The 21,196-nt window shown below is 40.6% G+C and overlaps 1 protein-coding gene across 35 annotated transcripts in view; it reads right to left on the bottom strand.

The window, feature by feature from the left end:
• Nucleotides 1–21,196, bottom strand: part of ADGRL3 (adhesion G protein-coupled receptor L3) — an 804,652-nt gene that overhangs the window by 520,745 nt on the left and 262,711 nt on the right. For all 35 annotated transcript variants that reach the window (XM_074950298.1, XM_074950299.1, XM_074950303.1 and 32 more), the window contains exon 3: nucleotides 1,270–1,525. In XM_074950298.1, coding sequence (XP_074806399.1) covers nucleotides 1,270–1,324 — 55 coding nt within the window. In that variant the 5' untranslated portion in view covers nucleotides 1,325–1,525. The remainder of the gene's footprint in view (nucleotides 1–1,269; nucleotides 1,526–21,196) is intronic.

Below are 21,196 nucleotides of genomic sequence, written 5' to 3'. Positions count from 1 at the left end.
ACCCCATGCACAGAGTGGATGTGGAATTCTCGCCAAGATTTTCAAAAATAGGAGCCTAAAGCCTACACCTTAGTCAATGGCTTGGATTGTCTAGGGCAGCGGTTCCCAAACTTGTTCCTCCTCTTGTGCAGAGAAAGCCCCTGGCAGGTCGGGCCGGTTTGTTTACTTGCCGCGTCCGCAGGTTTGGCTGATCGCGGCTCCCAGTGGCCACGGTTTGCTGCTTCAGGCCAATGGGAGCTGCTGGAAGCGGCATGGGCCGAGGGACGTACTGGCCACCGATTCCAGCAGCTCCCATTGGCCTGGAGCAGCAAACCGCGGTCACTGGGAGCCGCGATCAACCAAACCTGCGGACGCAGCAGGTAAACAAGCCCCAGCCGGGCCCGCCAGGGGCTTTTCCTGCACAAGTGGCCGAACAAGTTTGGGAACCGCTGGTCTAGGGCCACTAAGGCCGGAATTTCAAAAGAGCTCAGTTCCCCTTAAGGCCCCCAAATGGAGCTGCCAGATTTTCAAAAATGCTGGCCCCGCCCCAGCACCAGGTTCTTCTAGGCATTCAGCAATTTAGAAATCAGGCCAATTATTTTAGGAGCTTAACTTTGGGTTCCTATTGTTAAAAACGTTGCCCTATAAGCCCTGTCAACATAGTGAGATGGATCCATTTTCACTTTTCCTTGATCTGTGATGAAGAATAGATTATAATTACTTGCTTAAGACAATACAAAATATGATGGCCACCGTGACACGTTAATATGTGTGCTAACAGCATCAGTGATGATAATTTAGTGAGATCCCATCCTCTCTGTAGCTGTGGTTAAAGTCGGTTACGCTGTACAATGCTTCTCAGAGATATCTATTCACACAGAGTGAAATTCAACCCCCACGCACAGGGCCAGTACAAGGTGTGACTTAAGCGGTGCCTACCCTGTGTACTGGCCCTGAACACGGGGCAGCAGCTCAGCTATAATGTACTGGACAGATTGTCTAATGTAAGTCTCTCAAGTGACCTCGCACACATCAAGCAGTTTAGTTCATAAACAGCTTTTTACTTAAGGCCAGATGATGGTTCTTTATTGCAGGCCTATTTTGTAATAATGGAGGCTGGGCTTTTCAAAGAGGTGTAAAGGAGTTTGGTGCCCAACTCGACTGAGCTTCAATGGGATTTGGCCTCCTCACTGCCATAAATCCCCTTGGCCCTAGAAAAACCAAACTCACACAGATTATATAGGCAAAAAACCAAAAGCACCCCACCATTTCCCTCCACATTTCTCTTACCATGCACTGCTGGTGCTAAGAGCATTGTGAAGAACAGCAGCTGTGATGACCACATGACTGTGGAATATGACTTGAAGGTACCGCGGCAATGAGTGTTTCCAAATAAAATGAAGTAAGTGTCCTCCTGTTCCCTCGTCCAGCACTCCTCCGTAGGTCTTCAGTTCACATCCACAAGGGAAGGGGAAAAAAGCCAACCAAAAATAATAATCATAAATTTTTTTAAAAAAAAACCACAACCAATATCCAGACTCGAGACCTGCAAACAAAAGAGAGACAGAGCGCGGTCAGTAACAAAACCAGGTGATTAATGCACGGCAATCAAGACAGCAGGTTTAAGTACAACCAGGGGCTCCCTTAATGCGGTGGCTCTCAATCTGTGATCCACGGACTATGTCTAAAGGGTCTGCGAAAGACAGACAGAAAACTGACTGAACAGAATTCAACTACATACACAGACAACAGACTTCCAAAGGTGTCCGCACCTCCATTCGAGATATTTTAGGGGTCCGCAAATGAAAAAGGTTGAGAACCACTCCCCTCACAGGCCTTTCTTAGCCGTTCGGAGGGAACACACAATGTACCCCTGTGCAGAGGGCCAGCACTCCATCCTGTGCATCACTTATGTCCCACTTACTCTTTCAAAGAAGGGCTTCACTGGCTGTAGGTGGTGGCCAGACCTCATGGGGGCCTTCCGCACAGTGGTGAATTTTAACCCCAATAACCCACTTTCCTGCTCCAATGCCTGACATACAGGAGAGCGTGCACTTGAGGTTGTAGGTGCACCTCAAGTGACTGCACATGCGAGACTCCAGACTCGACCGTGCCTTTAAACACAGCCTTGAGCAAGAGGCGGCGCGTAAACTGCCCTCTCCCAAGAGTAGCCCCAGAAGGCGCTGTGACTCAGACACTTCTCTGAGGCACCGTGCCCTCTCTGTTTCCCCCTTTGCTCCGAGTGGGGAGGAACTTCCTGCTGTCCCACAGCAGTGGCAAATCACCACACACCCAATGCCAGCTCAGCTTTGCAAGACAGGGAACGGGGCTATGGCGCCCTGGCTTAGGAGTAAGGGGAGTTCTTCCTTCCCCTTACTCTCCCATTCGGACACACAGTCCTAGCCACAGGCCAACGCTTAGCCATGTGAGAGTACATCAGCCGGAGCAGCTCCACGCAGGGTCCCAGGTGTGCCCTTGCACATGCACCATACGCCTCCTTTTTGACATATTTGGCTTGCAAAGGTTTTTTTTATGGGGGATGGGTGGGTTTGTCTATTTCTCCTTGTGACACAAGCCAATGGGACAGCCCTGGACACTGGCATTCTCCATACAGCCAAGCCCAGTACAGGGGGAAGCAGCACAAGGTTCTGCAGGCACCCCCACACAGAGCCACAATCATTACCTTCAGGAACCTTTTAATTTGTCCTGTGGCCTCTCTTTTGCAACTGCCTCCGAGGGTCGTCTACACTGCAATTAGAAATCTGCAACTGGCTTGGGCCTGGGCAAAGGGGCTGTTTTATTGTGGCGTAGACATACCCTGGGTGGCCAGTCAGTACCAATGGTGCTGGGGTTGTGTGATATGTGGGCTAGAAACTGGCTTGAGACCTTCTACTCAGGCCTTCAGAACAGACATCAGATGGAATAAGCGTTGGGTCCCTGACTTCAAACCAGGCCAGGTTTTGACCCAATAGCCATGGAATGAAAGGGTCCATATCTCCTTTCCAACCCCCTATCACAGTGCCCTCCAACACCTCATTCAACCAATTTTAGTTCAGCCCTGCAATTACTCATTTGGGGACCTAATGAAATGGTCTTATCCATCCTACACTCCTATATAGGGAAGTGTAGGGAAACTGGAAACTGTATGCTTGCATGGAAACAGTCCCCTGCTTAATTGCAAGAAAGATTCTGACTAGCCACCATTTTTTGTCCCCATAGAGGAGGATTGAAGGATATAGTGAACCAAACCTTGAAGAAAACAATAACTATTGAGTTAAATTATGCCATCAGTTTTAAGCTTAAATTCCCTGTTGACTGCAGTGGTGATTTCTGCTTAAAACCAATTTGTGATCAATTGTAAAATATTTTTCAGCTTTGTTTTGAAGTCCCAAGACTTAGTAGCCTTCACAGCACTGGCCTAATTAAAAATCTCTCCAAAATCTGTAATCAGGGTAGGCTATTCTTGTCTGAGCAATGCTTGCTGTTTTTGCCAACTTTGGTTCTTACACAAAATCCAGTGTGAGCCAAAAAACATATGAAAAAGCTTGTTGCATGCCACTGCTATCTGGGTATATTTCTGAAGCTTGGATATAACAATGTTTCCTTTGTTTTGCCCTTCAGTCCTTGCTAAATCAAACCCCGCATTGTTCTGATTTATACTCTGTATAACCAAGTATCATTGCTTCCAACAAAAAATATTTGCTTGGATCACAGTTTAGTCTGAGCTATTTTCCCCCCGCTTTCATTTGCTCACTCAGCTGAATGGTGGCCCTTGTTTTTCAAAGCTTTTACCCAGCTTTGCAGCTGGAATGACTGGAAGCCCAAGTTTAGTAAGTAGTCAAGTGACTTGTTTATGGTCACACTGCTAGAGATGATCTCTGTTCACATCAGATTTCAGCATCATGCAAGTTTTCAGGGCTTTGCTATTCTAACCATGAGTCATCACGTCCACTTACAACATTTTAAGCATAATTTCTAAAAATGCAACAAAATTATTGAATATTTTAAATTATAGCTCCTAAATACAGTGAACATCTGTAGGGTAAAAATGAAATTGTTATGGGTCAAGCCTTTTGATGATGGGGAGCAGGGTTTAGAGGAACACACACACAAAAAGAAGCAGAAAGAGGCTTGCAAAATAAACAAATTCCATCTCGTGGGTTCTCTGGAGGTAATATTTGGCCAAAGACAAAGAGAGAGCAGCTCTGAATTGTTCAGCATAGAACATTTCATTTATTGATGGCAAGCAAGGGACACACCTCCAATGCAAACAAATTAAAAGTTACATTTGACCTACATGGTATGCATCCGATGAAGTGAGCTGTAGCTCACGAAAGCTTATGCTCAAATAAATTGGTTAGTCTCTAAGGTGCCACAAGTACTCCTTTTCTTTTTGCGAATACAGACTAACATGGCTGTTACTCTGAAATTTGACCTACAGGGGACTGGATTTGAACCACCAAGCAAAGGCATGCGGCATTAAATTACAAGAAGGTTCTGCTGAACTCTGACCTTTCTTGCTGCAGTGATGCCATCATGAGCATCACATCTTGATCCGCTGTCAAGCATCCTGCTAAAGGGATTTACACACTAGCAGCTAAGCAAAACTCTTCAGAACAGAACTGACGGAAAAGCAGAGAGCCAAAGGAAACGAAGACATTAGGAACTAAAAATGTACTGTGTAATACTTGTTCAAGATGATCATTCTTTGAAAGGCATTATGGATATACTGATGGATACAACACCTAACAAGTCCATTCTTCAGTGCTTTATATCAACCAGCACACCAAGGAGTCCTTGTGTTAGTTTAATGACATTAGTCTAAGGGAGGGAAAAGAAATAAGGAATTTGACAAGATCTAGTCAATGGCTAGATGTGCGGACTTCAAAGCAGGACTACACCAGCACAAACAAAATGTGTTCAAACCGTATTGAGCCTCTGGATGTGCCAATGCCTTGAACCGTGTGTGATGATTTACAGTGGTGCAAAGAGGGTGTAAAATACGAGCACTCTGATTGGCATTGTTACATAACCAAGCAGGCATTCATAGTGCACATGGGTAAAAGACCACACGAAGTGCAAGAATCAGCCCCATTATTAATCACTATTTTTTTTTTAAAAAAAAGTAAATTTAATATCCAATTTAATATAGCTGTGATTTTTATTCCTGTTAAGTATGCATGGATATAATTTAATAGCTATGGAAGAAACATACTGAAATTAAGCACAAGAGAAAACAGCTTTGGAAGGACCCAATAATAACTTGATTTGTTAGTTTTTTCTTTAGATCTTCAGAAGCACTAAAGCTAGTCAGCCAGACAGCCAGCAAGACACTACTTGCCTAAAAGTTTTAAACAAACAAAGCATCACAGCTTTGTATTCTTTAATAGAAAAACAGCACTGCATTTCTTATCTCTGTCTTTTGTAGAAGTTGCTTAGTTAGTGGGAAATAAGCTGAATGCTTTACACAGATATTGATTAAATTCACTGTTTGCAAGAGAAAAATGCCTGCAAGTAATTAACCCTTTGATGCTAGTGATTATGGGAAAATCTAGCCCCATGATGAATGCAGGTCTCCATTCTCAACATCTGTCGTTTAACAAGAAGCTGCTTCAGGAAATGTTTTCATCATTTCACTCAGTGTGGGGGAGAGATAGGAGGGGTAATGCAGCAAAATGGAAAAAAATATACCTTCTGAAATAATGCCTAAATTACCAACAATATTAAAGTAAAAAGAACTGTTCAAGTTAAAAAAAATTACCTGTCTTACTAACACAACTTTAGATTGTTAAAAACAGAAAGAATTGTAAACTCTTGGTTTTTTTCTCTCTCTGCATGTTTTGTGCATTTCTTTCAGCTCCAACAACGAAAAGAAAGTCTCTCTCCGCTCTGCCCCCCACCCACCCGTTTCAAATCATTTTCACTTTCACGCTTCTGTACACTAACACCACACTGCAATGTGTGGATTGTAAAGACTGCAGGGACACAGTTATTTCTTCAAAACTCTTTCCACTGGAATATTTAAATAATCAGGCAAACATTTCTGAGGTATTGTAAAGGCAGATTTGTCTGAAAACTTAGATTTGGTGCTGAGGTTGACCTGACATTGTCCCTCTTGAAGTTTTACTCCAAACCACACAAGCAAGGAAATTCAGAGGTTTCACAAAAATTGTCTCCATTTTTCAAACAGAAAAATTTCAGAATTTGAAATGTTTCCACCTGCTCAACTAGACAGTTCCCCTTTTGTACTGTGGACCCCAATTCTGCTCCCTTGGGCCTGTAAGCACAACAGTTGCCAGCTTAACCCTTTCATTATTCATTCACTAACCCTCAAGAGAGTTTCGACTGCTCCAAACCCCAGCCTCTACGCTGCAAGAACAGGGTTTAAAACAGCTGTGGGCCTCCCTACACGGCACATTAGTGTAGGGAAGCGCACCACAAGCAGGGTGTGACTACAACGCACTCGCTTGCTGCACAGGAACGTCCCACATGAACACCCCTACAGCATACTAAAACTTCTGTAGCACCCTTCTGATGTCCTTTCATTTCAACAGCAGAACATCAAAGTGCACTACAATACTTTTACTGTCCTTGAGAAGTGTCCACATAGGACACTACTGCATGACAAGCTAGGGCGCTGTACATTCACACCCTGGCTTACGGTGCACTAATGCCCCATGTAGACATGCCCTAATTGTCCACTGCATGTTCACACCTACATCCCTAAATGGGAGGCAGCAAACATTGGCTGGCATAGCCCAGGTCTTCCTCAGTGAAGCAGCAGAGTTGCTCAGAAAGTTTGGGTATAGTACGTTATTTAAATGCACTAAATCCATTCCTTTATTCCTTCTCTACGTATTACGCAGCTTCTCTTGATAAATATTTTTAAAGGTGTACAGTAAGCAAAAATAGTGGCAACATCTCACAAATAGCAGTTTATCAGAGCTTCTCAAATATCACTACAATGCTATTTACATTCCCCTGAGATGAATAGCCCAAACAGCTTGGGACTGTCGATGAATCAAATACAGTCCCATGAACCACCTGTTTAACGTATAATTTAAAACAACAACAAATCCTTTGGATGTAGTAATAGCTTTATAGCAAAACAACTCACAAGGTCACTATCAAATGTTAGCAGAGTTAATTCATTTCAGATTTAGCAAGCCCTTGACAAGCAAACACAAATGCAGACCAGTCAAGTCTACTGGTTTTTCCCCTGTAGGCAACAGTTTTTTTGGCCCTTTCTTAAGGTCAAAGGGAAACTTAAGCAATCTACAGTTTATTTATTCCCTGAATCCAGGTTCACGACTCAGAGCAGGGTGGTTTCATATACAATTAGAGAGTGGGCCGTGTGCATTAGAAACTGTTTTGGCTCTAAGTGTACGTCTACACTGCTGAGCTGGGAAGTGTAGTTTCCAGCTCGGGTGGACACACACATACTAGCTCTGCTCAAGTCGTGCACTGGAAGTAGCAGTGTGGTTCAGCAGCTTGGGCCGGCTGCCCCAGTCTGTAACCAGAAGGTCGGGTGGGACTGTACTGGGGTGGCTGGCCTGAGCTGCCGCACTGCTATTGGTCAGTGCCAGGCTGAGCAGAGGTAACACTTATGTCTACCCGAGCCGGGAATCACACCTCGAGCTTCTGTGTAGACTTACCCAACATGATTCAGAGACATTTTCCATTTCCCTGAGTTCTCTCAGGTTAGGCTGGAGTCTGGATTTGGCCACAGACTTCACCATATAAGCAATCACCACAATATTTCTTTTTTCTTTTGTTTTTAAATCAAACATTTCTTATTCTCTCTCTCTCTCTTTTTTTTTTTTCTTTTTTTAGTTCACATTTCCCCTTTCATCAGTCTCAGGATGAAATATACCATGAGAACTTCCTAGAGTGGAATTTTTACAAATTGCTTTCTGATATCAGAAAGGAAACACTTGTAGATTTGTAGGAGGTGTTGCCAGGGGGCGGGGCACAAGATGAGAATGATTTTGACTTTCCCATGAATGATCTTAAGATATTGTACCCAGTATTTCTAGAAATACCAGTTTGAAATACATTATCAATGGCTGGACGGTCTCCATTTCCTTTTGATATTTTTGAGGTCCAATTGATAACTAAACTGGGTATGGTCCTATCAGCTACTTTTCCATCTACATCTTCTTGCAACTTTATTTCAATTTGCTGGAGGGGGTTAGTTAGAGGATGTTGTAAGGGATGAAAATATTTATATTACATTACTGCATTTGGATAAGCTGGAGTTGCAAAAATTGAGTAGAGGGTCTCCCAGTTGTTAGGAAATAAATTCAAAGTAATTAAGCAAATCGGACATGGTCAACCAATTAAAGTTCAGGGAAATAAACAACTGGGGAACAGGGTACAGTTCTGGATCAGAAGTTTCACAGCATCCCAGGCCTCAAGCTGTCTGGGACAATCCCATTTCAGCATAATATGGAACAGCTCGCACAGTCATGTTCTAAACTAGGTTATGTTTGGGTTTACAGATAGTATCTCTATCACTGATTCTAAAGTATTACAAAACTTCTAGGACCTATCCAGATGTAGTTTTTCTACTTTATAAAGAGGAAATATCACAGTTCTCTAGCACTACACTAGTGTTGCCAAATCTCATGACTGTATTGAAAGTTTCATGATATTGGCTATTTCCTGGAATCATGAGAATCTCAACTTTCATTTTTTTAAAAAGGAAGTTTCTAGCCTTCATGCTTACAGGGAAAAGCAGGAAAATGTGACCCAAATGTAACCTAGAGAGGCTCAAGAAACAGAAGGCAAACAATATACAACCCCAAATGTATGTTTGTTTATAAATCTTGTGACTTTTAGGGCTGTTGATTAATCACAGTTAACTCAAGCAATTAACTCATAACAATTAACTCGATTAAAAAAATTAATTGTGATTAATCACATTTTTAATCACACTGACATACAACAACAGAATACCAATTTTAATTTATTATAAATGTTTTGGATGTTTTTCTACATTTTCAAATATATTGATTTCAATTGCAACACAGAATACAGTGTACAGTGCTCACTTTATTTTTTTATTACAAATATTTGCACTGTAAAAAAGATAAACAAAAGAAACAGTATTTTATAAATTCATCTCATACAAGTACTGTAGTGCAGTCTCTTTATCATGTAAGTGCAACTTACAAATGTAGATTTTTTTTTTACCGAACTAAACTAAAAAACAAAACAATGTAAAACTTTAGCACCTACAAGTCCACCCAGTCCTACTTCTTGTTCAGCCAATTGCTAAGACAAAAAAGTTTGTTTACATTTATCGGCGAGAATGCTGCCTGCTACTTATTTACAATGTCACCTGAAAGTGAGAAGAGTTGTTTGCATGGCACTATTGTAGCCAGCGTTGCAAGGTATTTGTGTGTCAGATATGCTAATCATTCGTATGCCTCTTCATGCTTTGACCTGCAGATTGCACTTTTGTTTATCTTTTTTTTACAGTGCAAATATTTGTAATCAAAAGTAATAACATAAAGTGAGCACTGTACACTGTAGAGTAGAAAAACATCCACAAATAAATTTAAATTAGTATTCTGTTATTGTTTAATCATGATTAATTTTTTTTAATTGTTTGACAGCCCTACTTGTAAACCAATCTCATGATTCTTTGGGGCCCGGCTCATGATATTTAAACTCTTGGGGCTGGGCAATACTGCTTATTCGCACATACATGCAAAGCATCCCTTACAATTGTTTTGTGAAAAACTAAATGTACTTGTGTGGGTAGATGCACACATGCGCATGTCTACAAAGATATATGCTCCAAAAGTGCCATTCTAACTTCCTTAAGCTAGCATTGTCAATCTCTCTCACACAGGTCCACTTTGTTCTCCCTAAACTCAAGTGTTTTGTCAGAGGTATAACTGTGATATATCAGATTCTGCATTAGGTCTCACTTTCAATTCAGAAATAAAGAGAGAGACTCTGTTGGAGTAAGTATGCTAAGGAAAATTATGGGGAACAAATGAAAGATCAAGTGGCTGCCTCTAAGTTTGATAGTTAGGAAAATGTCTTCAACTAAGTGCCTCTAGGCTGACTGATTAAATGAAATGGTTTTAATTTGTTTAAATCATTCTGTAGCATCATTTCTTTCACCTTGATCTCCTTTTCCTTCTTGCCTGCCCTCTCGGCCCTGTCTCCCTCAACCTCTCCCTCATTATAACGGTGTACCTTAACCCATGCTGACCAAAGGCTGCCGATGTGAGAATGGAGAGCAGAGTTGAGCACCGTTGACTGTCCTCAGCTTCATTTCTGCAGCTAGCCCCAAGTTCCACACATACAGAATCACAGAAAGCTAGGGGCCTTGGAACAGACACAGGGATCAACTGAGCAATTTGCAGTTAACTTGTGTATGGGGTGGGGCAGAGCCACACTGCACCAAGAGGACTGTTTGTCTTGCACAGGTGCATGAGCGTACGCTGTGCCATTCATCAGGATGGTACAGATTGCTCCCCTCAGCCCATCTGCCCAGGTCTGGCAGCGAGATGGAGTGAGGGGGTCTATGGCACAGTCTCCTCCCTACCCCTTTCTGAGCTATTACTTCCCCAAAGGGAGGAAGCATCAAGGAGACTCTGCTCACAGGAAAATATTGTGATCAACCTTTCCGTGCATCATGCTGGATGGGGGGGTAAGGGTGCCCTTACTTACCCATCCCCATACCCAACACAACAGGCATGGGCCAGACACAGTGTGCTCTTAATATATTAATGATAGGCTACAAAAAATGAAATAAATTAATAGCTGAGGATGCCAGGCAATCTGGACCTCCCTCAGTGTGCACTTCAGACACTGCAGTCTATATGATCATTAGGTTCGGGGGCCCAATGGCTCTAGCCCTCTGACAGACAGTCACAGGTGAATTACAATACTTTGGATATAATGGCATTCGCCATGACTAGAAGGTTATCTTAATTCTGGATTTCCTTACCTGGCTGTGACCTCAGTTCAGACTTGCCTAATTATTTTGTATCTCCATTCATTCCCTTCATAAATACTTTTCTGTTTGTTTTACAGTAACAGAACCTGGCTGACCAGTTGCACTGACCTTTTGTGTACATGCAGGACACGAGTCACATCAGCGCAATTTTGCGCTGTGCTCATGGTCACTATCTCCTTCTCAAATGGACAACAAATAACTCAGATAATTGTTTCTTTGAACCAAGAGAATGTAAGTGTGCCCGCTCTTTATTTTTCTGCTTTATAATTAAATAGTTTACCCGAGATTAATTGGTTTTGATTTTAAAAAAATGCTGACAATCAGATCAATGATCAAACAATTTTAAACTACTGAAAATGTGTGTGGGTGTGTGAGCACGCGCGCACGATCATCGTATATAAACTTTACTGGCAAATGAGATAGCAACAAACTCCATATGGGTAACAATTTTTAAGGAGAAAGTTCTATATGAAAAAGGTAAGTTTAATTGCCTTTCCAATCTGTTGTGATATAACCAATGTCTATTAATGTTTAGTAGCAAATTGGGTTTTAATGATCATTGCTATTTTTGGCTGGAAGGTGACATGTAGTTTAAGTCTCAAACAGATTTATGTTTTACACTAGGATGATTTTCTTGCAAACTCTCCTTGAGTTAACTTCTTCACACCCCACAAGACATTTAATATAATTTTATTTCTAATAGACTGCAAGCCAATAGGACTATGTTTGCCATCATTGATGTTTTCAGTGAGAAATAATATCAATTAGGTCTATGCTGAAGATAGTATAAGTGATTACTTAAGTGTAACTGGCTTGGAAAACATTCGGAGGGTTATATTATTCAACCAAATGATACAAATTAAGAACAGTATTGATAGGAATCAAACTCACAACATTCCTGACCTTGCCTGGTTGAGGGTATCTTATCAGCTCTTTTGTGGATGTTCTCAAAAACCAGGGATTAATAAGTGAGAAATACCAAGTTTTAGAAATCTGAGTTCATTTCTTAACACAAGTGCTCAGGATGAATATTCTCCATATTAGAAGGATGACTCATCTCAGGTCCTTGACATGCAATCCCCAAACTCAGTGGACCAGCCCAAGAAGAGGGCATGTGTGGTAGGGAAGGGAACTAGTGAGAAAAATATAAAAAGCATTTTGATGCAGTCTGACTTGGAGGAGCAGCTGAGTAAAGCAAAGTAACTACAGAATTAAATAAAGAGATAAGGGCCATAATGCAAAAAGAAATTTCTGGGTCAGGGAAAAAATATAAATATGGAGACCAATAACTATTAAATCTAAATATCAGATGTGACAGGTCCATAAAATTAAATAAGCAGTAGAAATAAGAATACGAAATAGGGCAAAGGTGGCTTCCACTCATACACACACATAGCTCCCTAAAGCAAAAACAAGTGTGGTACTAAAAAAAATAAAAAAAAATAAAAGGTTATTTTCCACATTGAACACCCTATTTTCCTCATGTTATAATTTAAATGAAGTATGGTTCCTTTGATTTTGGAAACAACAAATATTTACCTATTGCATTTTTTTTCTGTGTAGGCACATTTATTATTTGCATCCCCGCAGTGTCTAGAGGCCACAGCCCAGCCCAAGGCCCCATGGAGCTAGGGTGCTGTGCGTATCCATAATAAGAAAAAGCTCCTGTCCCATAAAGCTTACAGTGCAAATGGACAAGATAGGCAAAGGGTGGGTGAAAGTTCATTTTACCCCTATTTTGCAGAACGGGAACAGTGGTTCAGCGAGATTAAGGCTATGATTTTCAAACTTGGGTGTTTAAAGTTAACCTCGAAATTTAGGCACTCAAGTGTGCTGCTTTTCAGTTGGCCTCAGTGAGAGTGGCTGGGTGGCTCAGCCCTATCGAAAATCAGCCCATTTATTTCAGTACCTAAATATGGGCTGAGAAGCCCAACTTTAGCCACTTTTGTTCTTCAGTGACTTCCTCAAAGCCACACAGGAACAGTTTGCACCAAGGATGAGAACTGAATCCCCACTTCATTCCCTTACACACAAGACCATCTTTCCTCTCCTAGGTACTGATCTGTTTTCTTTACAATTATTGTAAGAAACCGTGGTTATGTTTAAAGAGACTGTGACAGGGCAGGGTTCTCTGGATCCTCATTGCAAACAGTGCAGTCCTTAACGCACACCAATGGCAAGGTCAACACCCAGTGCTTTATTTACAATGTGCTTTACAAATGTTTCTTCCCCCCCCAGCATAAGGCTGTTCCACCAGGCTTCTCCTACTACCAAGGCACAGGACATAAGGGAGCTGAGATCTCACCTTTCTGAGCTGTTGGGCTCCTCCAGCCCTTCCTTCTGGGCTTCCCCCACCCACCTGTCTCTCTTTTAAGTGTTTCCATCTGAACTGGCCAGCCAATTAGTTAATCACTTCGTACTTAAACTATTACCTCATCAATCTACCCCACGTGGGGGCACTTCCAAGTACACACAGTGGTGTATCAGCCTTAGCTACTCACACTCTGTCACGGAGACCCAACAGCTGTCACTAGCAAGAGAGCTTCAAGTTATCACTCCCCTAAAACTCTTCCAAGATTACCACCACAGGGCTGAATTCCACAGGTCAATCCAGATGCCACTGAACCCATTGGCAATGCTCCTACCGAGTCCTTCAGATGCAAGACAGACTCTTCTGTCCTTACTCCGCCACCTTCCCATCGCCTTCAGTAGCTAGAAGGACACTAGAGAATGTGGCTAACACTGCACAACCAGCATTTGAGCAATATGCCCATATGACTACTTTGGTGCCAGTTTCTGAGCTGTTACACTGGTATAAATCCAGGATCAGTCCACAGGTCTCAAGATCAGAATGTAGCTCACCAACTACACCTTCTTTGCCATTAATAAAGAATACCTTATAATTCTATGGTACTTTCATTGGGAAGAATGCCAAGCACTTGACAGTCCTTGGAATCACTGCCCCACAATTAAATAGCTGCTCTTCTCTGGGTGTAACAAGGCAGACATTATGTACAAGAAATACTACTCTTAAAAAAAAGTAAGTAAAGTCCAGTATTTCCAACTGAAACTACAAGGGTGAATTTAGATACACAGAACTCATTAACCAACTGGAATTTCACCAGAAACTCTAGGTTAAAACCCCTATTCTTGCAAAACATGACATGGCATTTTTAACAAACATAAGCTGGGGCTTTAGGTGAATGATTAACCCTCCAAACTCTGATTTTTAAATAGAAAGCACCTTTTCTTTCAAATTAAAACAAACCATTTTAAGCAAGTGTCCATTTTAAAGGGTACTATAACATTTCTAAACAATAAAATGTTTGGGTGGGCGAAAGGCTAAAATATAATTAATTCCTTGAGTGCTTTCTTGCAGAAATTAATTACTAGGACAACCAGGACAAGTATGCTTTTAAAGAAGAGAACTGGTTTTGGTTGGCTGAATAAGGAATGTGATATACTTTCCCTATTTTTCATGCCTCGTAGACAGAGTACGGGCATTAAGCAGCCAAAAGAGAAAATACACCTATTTTGAAATTAGCCAATCTAAGATGTGCTTGCCTGGATAAGCCTCAAATTAAACACATTCCTTAATGGCCCATTATAGAGTATCAGTCACTGAAAGATCCAAGGGGAATTGAAGGCTGTCCCTACCAAGGGAGGTTATCTAAGGTTCCAAGCAGCTGATGCAACGTTTCTGCTCTAACATTTTAAAGAGAGACTTTACAGAAGACAAAACAAGTATATTTTTCTTCCACACTTTCTATTTATTTAGCTTCCATATGTATTCTGGATAGTTCTGCTGACTACATATATGAAGAGAGCCAGATTTCCTGGACACCATGAACCCCAAGATCATGTTTTCTTTTTATATTTTTCTTTGTTTTTTTAAAGCAAAGTTGGAATGTTTTCAGCATAAACTTTTCCAGTGCTGAGTTTTCAAAAATGTATATGTTTATAAAAATAATTATTTAATATGCTATTCTCACCATCCTTTATTGGTCTTCTGTACAGTGTGGGCCTGCAAAAAATAAGCGTGTGCTTACATTTGTGCACTGAGATTTGTCCCACTGAAGTCAATGGGATGAATCATAAACTTGGATTTTCAAAGGAGCCTATGGGAGTTAGCCATCCATCGCCCACTGAAATTCACAGTGCATGAAATGAAGCAAGTATGCAAGTCCTTGTCACATGGGGGCCATTGTGAGTGATTTCACTCACATTAGGAGTCTCAACTGCAGTTTACAAAATTGAAGGAATTTTACAAAAGTATGAAACTTTTCAGTGACATTTTGCAACTTTTTAAAAAAAATAACATGACAATATCTATGAAAATAAACACGTTATACACACACACACACACACACACACACACATATATATAAAGTCAAATTTCAAAATAGCAGATAGTCAGGCATCTAATGCAAAGATATCATTCAGTTAGACTCTGGTAATAACACAAAGTATGAAAATGAAATGAAGTGCATAGCTAGAATAGCTCTTTAGAAGGTTTTTTGGATATTTTGCCCTTCCACTAATAGGACTTTTTATCTTCTGCCTTAATACATTCACAGAATTACCAGATTATGTGGATTATTACAAGGAAAACCAAGCTTCTGATTTTATCCACAGTCCAGTGGCATAATCAAGCAGAGGTAAAGTATCACACTGGTCTGGAAAAAATGGTTACTTTTGGATACTATGTTTGATTCTAGGGAAGTAAATAAGCATCTGTGTCATCTGTACAGTAAGATAATTTGTCTGGTGCATGGAAGCGTCAGCTGCTGTGTTTTGCAAGACAGCTCTGTAGTGAGCCAAATTTTGTTCCACATATACGACTGTTGTGTGAGATCAATGGGTAGGAGGGGAAATCCCCTTTTATGGAGAACAACACAGTAAGTTCACGTTTCAGACACCCCACAAGTGGAAATTTCTGGCCTACATCTGCTCCCGTCAATTGTAAAACTCCCATTGATCAATGAGCAGAGTTAGGACAACACTCCGTTCTTTTCAAAAACTCACCCTAAATATAGTGGGCATGAAGCTAAATCTCTGTACTTTATGATCAGGGCTGCAAAAGGAACGATTATAAAAGTAATATTTCGCCCAATAATTTGAAAAGCCATTCAGGACAGACAATATATGATAACTGTTGTAACTACTATGAGTTTCTATTTAAAAAAAAAAACAAAGAAAAAAGGATTCTAATGTTTTGTTAAAGCCATCACTCCTTTGTCTGCATTCTTCCCTTTAGAAGGGAGATTCATGTAGAGCACCGGGCTTCAAAAGTAACCACAATTGGCAAATTGTGCAGAAAGATATATCATGTCATTGTTTAGCACTTGGCTCCAGCCAGGAATTGAGCAAGAGAGAACACAGATAGGCTGTGATGGGAAATCTATCAGATGTAACAGAGCCAACTGATGGCTAAAAATCTGACATCGCGGCCCTTTCCCCCAATGCTTACCTTACATTTATAGCAGTCTCTCTCTCTCTAGCATGACAATACATGAAGAGACCCCAAACAAGTGATAAATACACCGAGGAAGAGTCTATTTCAATTAAAGCAAGGTCGAGATCTCTAGCTGATTTACGTTTGCCAACAACCAAAGAAGATTCCTAACATTCATTTTCTATCAAGGAATATTCTCCGGTTCAGCTTGCCCACCCCTTCTTCCAGTTATAGTCACTCATTCGGAAGGGCTATTATTTTTTTGGTTCTATCTCTCTCCCAATATAGTTGTCCATTACTACCTTCCATACTCAGTGCTCCCTCTCTCTCAGCCTTTATTTCCACTGGGAAAACAGGATTCGGATGCATGATTATACCATGAATCAGGATGGCAAAAACCCAGCCAAAGACTGCCTTCTAATTGGACAAAAACAGCAGCAAGCCTTTATAAATTGGATTCAAGCGCCATGAGCAGCCTGTCAGTTTGGTGACAAATGCTTAGACAAATGCAGCAATGTAAAGTCAATGCACTAAATCTCAGCGGATCTCAGTTCTGGGGGGCTGAAGTCCCAAGGTGGATCTTGGGGGTGGGATGGGAGAAGGTGTGGAGGGTCAGCAACATGTTGCCCATATTGTAACAAGGAGTTTCCAGAGTCATTTGTCTTATGAGTCTGTGACAAAAAAAAAAATCTATGCTTTACTCAGGAGGGACCCAGCACCTTTAGTTTAAATCATAATATCAGCGTCCCACTTAGCAACATGACTTTATCCAATTTCAGATGGAATGTCACTTAGACTGGTTCACCCCATCTAATGAAGCCAGTGCCATATGTATAGTTTCACGGAACAAGCACAATACGCTACAATATTGTATTGGAATTGAGCTTTCCTTATCGCCACTTACATTTTCTGTATGTCTCCTGGGTGTGATTTAAATTGATGTAGTTTATATAAAATACAGTGGCCACCCTTAAAGAAATTCCACTGTCATTGTAACTAATGTTAACACAGTATAGGGACAAATAGGGAACATCATAAATAACCACGATCACGTTTTCTAGTTATCAAAGACAAAATTGAAAAGTCTTTAAGGATGACCAGTGTAGCAAGAGCTCATCTGTACAAATCCAACAATTCTGTACACAGGTCTTTGCAATTCCAAGGGAAATCCATTTGAAAATCTCTGTGGATTGAAGACATATGAATTCTATCTCCTTGGTATAAAGCAGACCTATGTTATAGTGATAGACAAAAGCAAAATCAATATTGTTCAGCACCAATATTGATAAACCTCTAATCAAGGGAACTGTGATGTAAAAATCTACTCATTCTGTACCAGTTCTAACCCATTCTTACTTCTGTATTATATCTCCACCTTATTCTCTCCAGCTTCTGAAAGAGTTTTTTCCCCTTGTAAAAAAAATTGAAGTAGAGATGAACACTACTAATTTTAATAGTTTTAATAACACTGAAATCATGTATCACTTAGAAAACTGCACAGAAACCTCACCTGAACATTGCTGCTTGTCATGTCTGTCAAAATACTGTATTTTAAGAATAAAACAGGTTTTAATTGATTCTTCTACAGCATTATCAGGATGAAAACTTAATTATGACAATCTGAGATAACAGAACAAGGGGATGTTTATCAGTGTACTGGTATGCCCTGACTTTGATTGGCAGATAATTGTTCTTATTGACAACATGGTAGCGTATACAAAACAAAATATCAAAATATTTGTCTTAAACAACATTTAAATCAAGGCATCAATGCATTCATCAAACATCAGTAATTACGGTCTGATTTTCTGAACTCTGCTGGACTGTTCTCCTGTTTACTAATGTAGCTTTTGCTTATCCAGTCAACAGAAAAATACATCTCCAGCTTATTTCAGAACAGGTTTTTAACCCCAAAATATCAAAAAAATTTAGTCCCAAAAGCTACGGGCTGGTAACCTTAATCTGTAAATTACCATAGACACATTCAGGATATATTAGATAGCTAGAATTGTGCACATTGGATAAAGTACTACATGACACTGAGAGGTCAGATTATTACATACTTTAGGTCCACACAAGGAGATATAAACAAGCATTAGCTGACCACAGAAGACCCCGGTAAGGGGCTGTATACCTCTCAGCCATTTTGGTCTTCTCATCTCCAATGAGCTCAGCCATTTTTGAAGCTGTGAAGACCCGCCCCCCCCGCCCATCTTTGATGGTTGCATGCATTGAAACCAGGCTTGTGGTGAGAAAAGGGCTAGGCTATAAAGCACATTGCTAAAATAATAAATACCAGCTACATTACTACGAAGGTCAGAAAAGACTGAGCAAAAAAATCAGCACAGAACTGCAGAATTTGTTGGCTGGTGTAAGCAGATTCTGTTACTTCTGAACTATGAACATGAGTTCCAGGAGGCTAATAGAAAGGACTAGAATGTGAAGGATGATTGTAGAGAGTAATATACTGATTCTCCACCGGCTTGGGCTGAGACTCTGAGCAGTGCACAGCAGGTGTACAATGCCACCATTATGATCGGGCAGTGTTTCACACTGGGAATGGCAAAAAATTTTGTTTCTTTTTGACAAGAAATGCCTTTTTGTACTATTCAAACATTGTCACCATTTATTTTTCAGATCGCTCAAAATTTTCCATTTTTTTTAAATGAAAAATTTTCAGTTACCATCAAATAGAATCAGAACAAGATATTTATTTAGTTTCCCCTCCCCTGTCCAGGAGGGAAAAAAATAAAAGCATAGTGATGGCGGTGGGACCAACATTTTGTTTTGAGCCCATTGTGGCAGAGTGCTGGGCATTAGCAGCTGAGCCAGCACTCTGGTCACTGCAGCTCTCATTAATTGATCTAGAGAAGGCCTGACTCAGAGGAGCTGTCACTCGTTGATGGATTGGGATGGGCTGAGAATAACTAAGAGGCTAATTAGCCTATTAGTCAGAAGGTGGAAAAGACCCAGGAAGGAAGTGCAAAGACAAGACAGAGAAAGAGAGGGAGTATTTCAGAGCGAGAGCACAGAGGGATCTTCCCCCTCCTTGGCCAGAGGAGCTAAGGAGTATATGTTATTGTAAACACAGGGCTGGATGCCTCCCTAAAAGTGGTGGGGAGGACACTGAAATGAACCACACAAGGTGCTTACCAGAAGAACTCTGAGCTGTTTGTAACTTGACAAGAGACAAGAGCAGGACCCCAATCTGCAACATCCATTTTTGAAGAAAAGAAAGCCTTGTTGTTCATCCACTTTTCCCAAGTATATACAGCTACACAAGGTCCTAATCCTGTCGCTTCTCTCATCACACTGGCTTTACATTCGTGTAATTGCATTTAAATCAATGGAGATGCTCCTGTTTTACACTGGTATGAGTGAGAGGAGAATTAGGGCCTCTGTGTTCTTTTATATCTAGTTATATGAGGTATTAAATACACCTCAAAGATGACAACATCACACCTATGCCTTTTAGCACAGGAAGTCCTGTATGTGCAGGAAGGTTACAATAATGGTAGGCATAAGCCTCATTGCTCCAGATTTAATATCTTAGAGTTGTCTGAGACTTAAATCCCTGAACGGTCCAAAGACACCAGCATCATCAGAAGAGTTTGTAATTTGGCCGGCGTTTTTCACCAAATGAAGACGACCTAGCTTGTGGGTTTTATGCGTGTTAATGGACACCTCTGGCACACTATGCAGACATCATTCATCATTTAAAAAAGAAAGTGGTTTAGGACTTGCTAACTTTTTTTCCCAAAAAAATTCAAATGTTAAAGGTATCCTTTACAGAAACTGTCTTGCCATTAACACTAACTGTTTCTTATATGCATCAGGAAAGATGTAGTGCCACAAGGACTAAATGGGACTTACCGAAAAGAAGCCATAAATCTTTGTCAGCCTCTTCGAAATCAACATTTAATACAACTAGCTTGGAATACTTCACTTCTCTCTCAGTTGAGGTACCAATTATAGTATTTCTGCGATAAATTTTAATCATTGTTGTTAATGGCTCCCCCAATTTATTTTATCCCCTTTCTGCACAAATGATCTGTGCTTAAAATCCCATGATTCAAATAAATTTCTTCATGAGCAGAATACAGCAATCTTTTGGACCATGACCCATAATAAATGCTGCAGCCCTACTCAATGACATATGAAGGAACACCAGACATGCCTTGGTGTACGGCAAACTCGGTCAGAATTTGCAATTATAGCGCAGCCACAGGACGTTTACTTCATTGGGGGGGGGCGTTCTGTTTTCTAGAATCCTTTACCTTCTTTCTCAGGATATAAATATTTTCTTTTCTTACTGTAAGAATTGTAAAAAAAAAATACATGTTTAGAGTCACAAATGTTGCATTCCCTGATTGGTTAGTTAAGATTTAATGGGCATTTAGCCAGCAGTTTGTTAATTTAATAAGCAATTTTATATTCCTCAAGGGTGGGGGAGGGGATGATAGAAATGAAGAACATCACACTGCTTGTAGAAAACAGAAGTAAGAGTGAAATCTGTTTATCCCATAGCCCCAAAAGGGAGCCAATAATTAATAACTGTCAAAGCATGAGTAAGTTATAGGTGCCTTTTCTAATATGCAAAATGTACTACTGGAGCACATAGCTCATTGAAAACTCTTGGAACAAACAGTGCATTTAAAACAATGTTAAAAGGGGTGATAAAAGCATATGAAATAGTGAATGGTATAGAGAAGGTTGAAGTGGAACTGTTAGTCATACTGTCTTAAGAAAAGATCAAGGGGGCATACAATGAATTTTGAACAGAG

Source organism: Natator depressus, chromosome 4, assembly GCF_965152275.1.
Source record: "Natator depressus isolate rNatDep1 chromosome 4, rNatDep2.hap1, whole genome shotgun sequence".
In the NCBI taxonomy this organism is placed as follows: domain Eukaryota; kingdom Metazoa; phylum Chordata; order Testudines; family Cheloniidae; genus Natator; species Natator depressus.
Note: the sequence above shows the minus strand (reverse complement) of the source record. Positions and strands in the feature narration are given on the sequence as shown.